This window comes from Oncorhynchus mykiss, chromosome 31, assembly GCF_013265735.2.
Source record: "Oncorhynchus mykiss isolate Arlee chromosome 31, USDA_OmykA_1.1, whole genome shotgun sequence".
In the NCBI taxonomy this organism is placed as follows: domain Eukaryota; kingdom Metazoa; phylum Chordata; class Actinopteri; order Salmoniformes; family Salmonidae; genus Oncorhynchus; species Oncorhynchus mykiss.
Window position 1 is genome coordinate 11,269,753 of NC_050571.1, and position 5,940 is coordinate 11,275,692.

At 50.4% G+C, this 5,940-nt stretch overlaps 1 protein-coding gene across 1 annotated transcript; it reads right to left on the reverse strand.

Moving 5' to 3' along the window:
* Nucleotides 1-3,058: 3,058 nt before the first annotated feature.
* On the reverse strand, nucleotides 3,059-4,765 carry LOC118945999 (proline-rich extensin-like protein EPR1). Its single transcript, XM_036969666.1, has one exon. The coding sequence runs from the start codon at nucleotides 4,763-4,765 to the stop codon at nucleotides 3,059-3,061; it is 1,707 nt and encodes a 568-aa protein (XP_036825561.1).
* Nucleotides 4,766-5,940: the final 1,175 nt, after the last annotated feature.

A 5,940-nucleotide genomic window follows, 5' to 3' on the forward strand; every position in this document is an offset into this window, starting at 1 on the left:
TAAAATTATTATCTAGCATTATCTAACACCCTCTACTGGCAAATCCTTTTTACTCCTTGTCATATGAAGAGAAATGATAAAGTATCAGTGCTCATCGGCCATTGGACATCAACATTAGACAACAAGTCGGAAATCGCAAATTCAACAATGAGTGGTTTGAAAGGAATCAGTGGCTAACTGCAAGCATTGCAAAGCAATCACTAGCCTGCTAATCAGTGGAGTGTGTGTGTGGTCCCAAGTCTGGGTTTAAGGGTTTCTTTTCCAAGCTTAAAAGGAGAAATATTCAACATTGGCCATGCTGTCAATCCATTATGACTTCTGCTACTCTCAAAACAACTGGAAACTCAGAACTGGGAAATTTGATTTCAGTGGGAACTAGGAAAATACGTTTTGAACAGTCATCCAACTCGGAACTGCAAGTCGTGAACTCAGGCCTCTTTCTAGATCTCCAACTTGAAGATCACTGATGTCATCATGATTCAAACTTTAAATTTTTTAAATATTTTTTTAATAGAGTTCCCAGTTGTCTTGAAAGCACCATAAATCCAGAGAATGCCAGACTTTGATGACAAAGTTTGATGACTTCCTGTTCAAGTGAGCACAGCAAAACAAGGTGAGCCCAAAATGTCTTGTATGCTGCTGCCTAAATTATGTAATATGCCAGGGAGATGTGTATACTGTAGCTGGGGGCTCCCGAGTGGCGCAGCGGTCTAAGGCACTGCGTCTCAGTGCTAGAGGCATCACTACAGACTCTGGTTTGATTCTGGGCTGTATCACAACTGGCCGTGGTTGAGAGTCCCATAGGGCAGCGCACAATTGGCATAGCGTCATTAGGGTTTGGCCACGGTAGGCCGTCGTTGTAAATAATAATTTGTTCTTAACTGACTTGCCTAGATAAATAATATAAAAAATTAAGTAATGAGTGTATGTTGTGCAGTAAGATGTTAGCAGGCCGTATGCCGCACCTTAATAATTTGGTCCAGTTTCCACTCTTAATTTTGCCTACTTTTCTGACTTGGTGGTGCATGAGTAGCCTATAAGCCTATTTTAGAGAAATGTAATCATCAAATATTGTAAGAGTTTTCATTGTCTGCTTATACGCCCCCTTTATTTATACTACAATTCTGACTTGGTGGACAGGGAGAATACTGTACGAACGGTCCATGTTCTGAATTCTGTCACTGTACATTTTAAAACTACTGAAAAAAATAGTTATATTGACTATGTCCGTCCTAGCTCGCTCATTGATGTCTTGATCGAAATTCCGGATCGCCTCTTATCTGCTTGTCATCCCCTTATGCCATAGTTTGTACATCTCAGTCAGTAGAAACCACATTAGTTTATGTCAGCCATATCAGCTATGTTTTTTTTTTAAAGAGAGTAAACAAGGCTTAATGAACTGTTTCGCTGCCATACAAGGCACCACTGATGCCAGGTGTAGGGACTCTGCTGTAGGGAAAGCCTTTATGTATAACCTAACACTTTGTGGGGACCATTTGTCACCATTATAGTGCAATACATGAATTGTTTAGTGTTCTGTTGTGCAGTGGGTTTGCTAGCCTGTATCAAACGTTTTTCTGTGGGGCTTTGACCCACCAAGATTAACATGCAAAAATCAGCACTGCTAATGTAAACTGAGGGCTAAATAAAGGTGGAGGAATCACGGAGAAAATGATGACCAGGTGTGCATAATGATGGGGAACAGGTGTGCGTAATCATAGTTGTCAGGGCCGGTGGTTAGTAGACAAGTGACATTGAGTGCCAGAGGGAGGGAGCAGGTGTGAAAGTACCCCCTCCCCCTCCTGGATGATGTTGGGGTCCAGGATGTCCACCACCGGGACCCTAGAGCACTCCTCAAGACTGTAGCTCTCCCAGACCTCCAGGTACTGGAGCCAACCCCCACAATGTCGGGAGTCCAGGAGGGACCTAACAGCATAGGCGGAGGTACCCTTGATTTCCAGGGGAGTTGGACGGGTGTCGCCTGAGGGAAAGGGGGGTGGAGAGTTTTAGACGATAGGTTACCTCATTGACCCTTCAGAGTCCTGACAGTGACTCCTTAGGAACCTCCCCAGCTCCTGGTTGGTCCTTTCCACCTGCCCGTTGGACTGAGGCTGGTACTCGGATGTCAGGCTGACCGTGACCCCCAGCTTCTCCATAAAGACTTTCTAGACCCGCTATGTGAACTAGAATCTGTAAGGCCATAATGTCATAAGACCTGCTGGAATAGTACTTCAGCGACCTGGAGAGTGGTTTTGAAGTTATGTTCAGGGAGGCGGCGAGGGCCTGGTCGATGAAGTTCCTAACGGCACCAGAGTCCACTAGAGGTGTAGGGACAACACCTGAGGGACAGCCTGCCAGTGAAATGGGAACAATAAAGGGTTTGGTGGAAAACGATTATGTAATACTCACGCCTACCCTGGGAGACGGATGATCACGGGGCCGCCCCTCTGCTCTAGTGGACCCCGGGTTGGGACTCACTGGACACCTCTGAAATGGTGCCCCTACTGGCCGCAATAGGGACAAAGCCCCAGCTGTCTCTGGCAACGCTGCTCTGCCACGGAAAGGCCCCCACCTCCATGGGTTCAGGCTCTGCCTCAGGACAGCCAAAGGAGGCAAGCGAGTGGCGATGTGGGCACCGGCACTCCTGAAGAAGGTGATCAGACTATGAGTGTGTCCAATGATAGGTTGTCATCCCGACACGTCAACTACATCTGGACCTCTTCTTGCAGTCCTCTCCGGAATAGAGTTCAGAGTGCGGTCTGGGCACCCTGCTGGAGTTGGAAAAGTCACTCACATCCATCTCTGTCCTCTAGAGGATGGTCGAAGACCACCCTGAACAGAACCATAAACCTCTCATAAGAACTCAGCTCCTCCTCTCCTCTCTCCCAGACAGTTGTAGCCCACTCCAACACCTACCTGGTCAGCACAGAAATTACTGTGGCAACCTTGGACATCTCGGTGGTGGGGCTCCCGTCTGATAGATGAAATAAAGGGAGCACTGGAGTAGGAACCCACAGCATTTCGCTGGAGTACCGTCATAATTCTCCTGAAGGGACAGTCAGACGTCGCTGACCTGGGCGTACGGCAGCGGCTCACTGTGACAACCCGTGGTAGGAGGCCCTCTGTTAGGTGTATGGAGAGCCTCACTGTGACGACCCGTGGTAGGAGGCCCTCTGTTAGGTGTATGGAGAGCCTCACTGTGACAACCCGTGGTAGGAGGCCCTCTGTTAGGTGTATGGAGAGCCTCACTGTGACGACCCGTGGTAGGAGGCCCTCTGTTAGGTGTATGGAGAGCCTCACTGTGACAACCCGTGGTAGGAGGCCCTCTGTTAGGTGTATGGAGAGCCTCACTGTGACGACCCGTGGTAGGAGGCCCTCTGTTAGGTGTATGGAGAGCCTCACTGTGACGACCCGTGGTAGGAGGCCCTCTGTTAGGTGTATGGAGAGCCTCACTGTGACAACCCGTGGTAGGAGGCCCTCTGTTAGGTGTATGGAGAGCCTCACTGTGACGACCCGTGGTAGGAGGCCCTCTGTTAGGTGTATGGAGAGCCTCACTGTGACGACCCGTGGTAGGAGGCCCTCTGTTAGGTGTATGGAGAGCCTCACTGTGACGACCCGTGGTAGGAGGCCCTCTGTTAGGTGTATGGAGAGCCTCACTGTGACAACCCGTGGTAGGAGGCCCTCTGTTAGGTGTATGGAGAGCCTCACTGTGACAACCCGTGGTAGGAGGCCCTCTGTTAGGTGTATGGAGAGCCTCACTGTGACGACCCGTGGTAGGAGGCCCTCTGTTAGGTGTATGGAGAGCCTCACTGTGACAACCCGTGGTAGGAGGCCCTCTGTTAGGTGTATGGAGAGCCTCACTGTGACGACCCGTGGTAGGAGGCCCTCTGTTAGGTGTATGGAGAGCCTCACTGTGACGACCCGTGGTAGGAGGCCCTCTGTTAGGTGTATGGAGAGCCTCACTGTGACGACCCGTGGTAGGAGGCCCTCTGTTAGGTGTATGGAGAGCCTCACTGTGACAACCCGTGGTAGGAGGCCCTCTGTTAGGTGTATGGAGAGCCTCACTGTGACGACCCGTGGTAGGAGGCCCTCTGTTAGGTGTATGGAGAGCCTCACTGTGACAACCCGTGGTAGGAGGCCCTCTGTTAGGTGTATGGAGAGCCTCACTGTGACGACCCGTGGTAGGAGGCCCTCTGTTAGGTGTATGGAGAGCCTCACTGTGACGACCCGTGGTAGGAGGCCCTCTGTTAGGTGTATGGAGAGCCTCACTGTGACGACCCGTGGTAGGAGGCCCTCTGTTAGGTGTATGGAGAGCCTCACTGTGACAACCCGTGGTAGGAGGCCCTCTGTTAGGTGTATGGAGAGCCTCACTGTGACAACCCGTGGTAGGAGGCCCTCTGTTAGGTGTATGGAGAGCCTCACTGTGACGACCCGTGGTAGGAGGCCCTCTGTTAGGTGTATGGAGAGCCTCACTGTGACAACCCGTGGTAGGAGGCCCTCTGTTAGGTGTATGGAGAGCCTCACTGTGACAACCCGTGGTAGGAGGCCCTCTGTTAGGTGTATGGAGAGCCTCACTGTGACGACCCGTGGTAGGAGGCCCTCTGTTAGGTGTATGGAGAGCCTCGCGGATGGTGTTGAGGCGGTGGAGAACGAGGAGGACCTTGTCCATGGCCGCACCCAGTTGCGCCAGCTGGTCGTGGTGTTGGTGGAGTAGATGACCCTCCTCTGTGACCTGGAAGATGGTGGTATCCTCTGCTGCTTCCATTTTTCTGAGGTAGTAGTCTGTAACATAATACACTAGGAGTCAGGAAGTAGGTCAGTTTAATAATTAAACAATACAGATGAACAAACATCGTACAGAACGTGAGAGAAAACAATACTACCTAATGACAATGTCAACTGAGGGCTAAATGAAGGTGGAGGAATCAGAAAGAAAATGATGACCAGGTGTGCATAATGATGGGGAACAGGTGTGCGTAATCATAGTTGCCAGGGCCTGTGGTAAGTAGACCGGTGACGTCGAGCACCGGACGGAGGGAGCAGGAGTAGGCGTGACAACATTGCAAAACAATACACACAAATCCCCAAATAAAGCCAGGACATTATGAACTGTGTCAGTGGTGTTTCAGGGCTGAGAGAGAAGCCAGGACATTATGAACTGTGTCAGTGGTGTTTCAGGGCTGAGAGAGAAGCCAGGACATTATGAACTGTGTCAGTGGTGTTTCAGGGCTGGGAAGCCAGGACATTATGAACTGTGTCAGTGGTGTTTCAGGGCTGGGAAGCCAGGACATTATGAACTGTGTCAGTGGTGTTTCAGGGCTGAGAGAGAAGCCAGAACATTATGAACTGTGTCAGTGGTGTTTCAGGGCTGAGAGAGAAGCCAGGACATTATGAACTGTGTCAGTGGTGTTTCAGGGCTGGGAAGCCAGGACATTATGAACTGTGTCAGTGGTGTTTCAGGGCTGGGAAGCCAGGACATTATGAACTGTGTCAGTGGTGTTTCAGGGCTGGGAAGCCAGGACATTATGAACTGTGTCAGTGGTGTTTCAGGGCTGAGAGAGAAGCCAGAACATTATGAACTGTGTCAGTGGTGTTTCAGGGCTGAGAGAGAAGCCAGGACATTATGAACTGTGTCAGTGGTGTTTCAGGGCTGAGAGAGAAGCCAGGACATTATGAACTGTGTCAGTGGTGTTTCAGGGCTGGGAAGCCAGGACATTATGAACTGTGTCAGTGGTGTTTCAGGGCTGAGAGAGAAGCCAGGACATTATGAACTGTGTCAGGGGTGTTTCAGGGCTGAGAGAGAAGCCAGGACATTATGAACTGTGTCAGTGGTGTTTCAGGGCTGGGAAGCCAGGACATTATGAACTGTGTCAGTGGTGTTTCAGGGCTGGGAAGCCAGGACATTATGAACTGTGTCAGTGGTGTTTCAGGGCTGAGAGA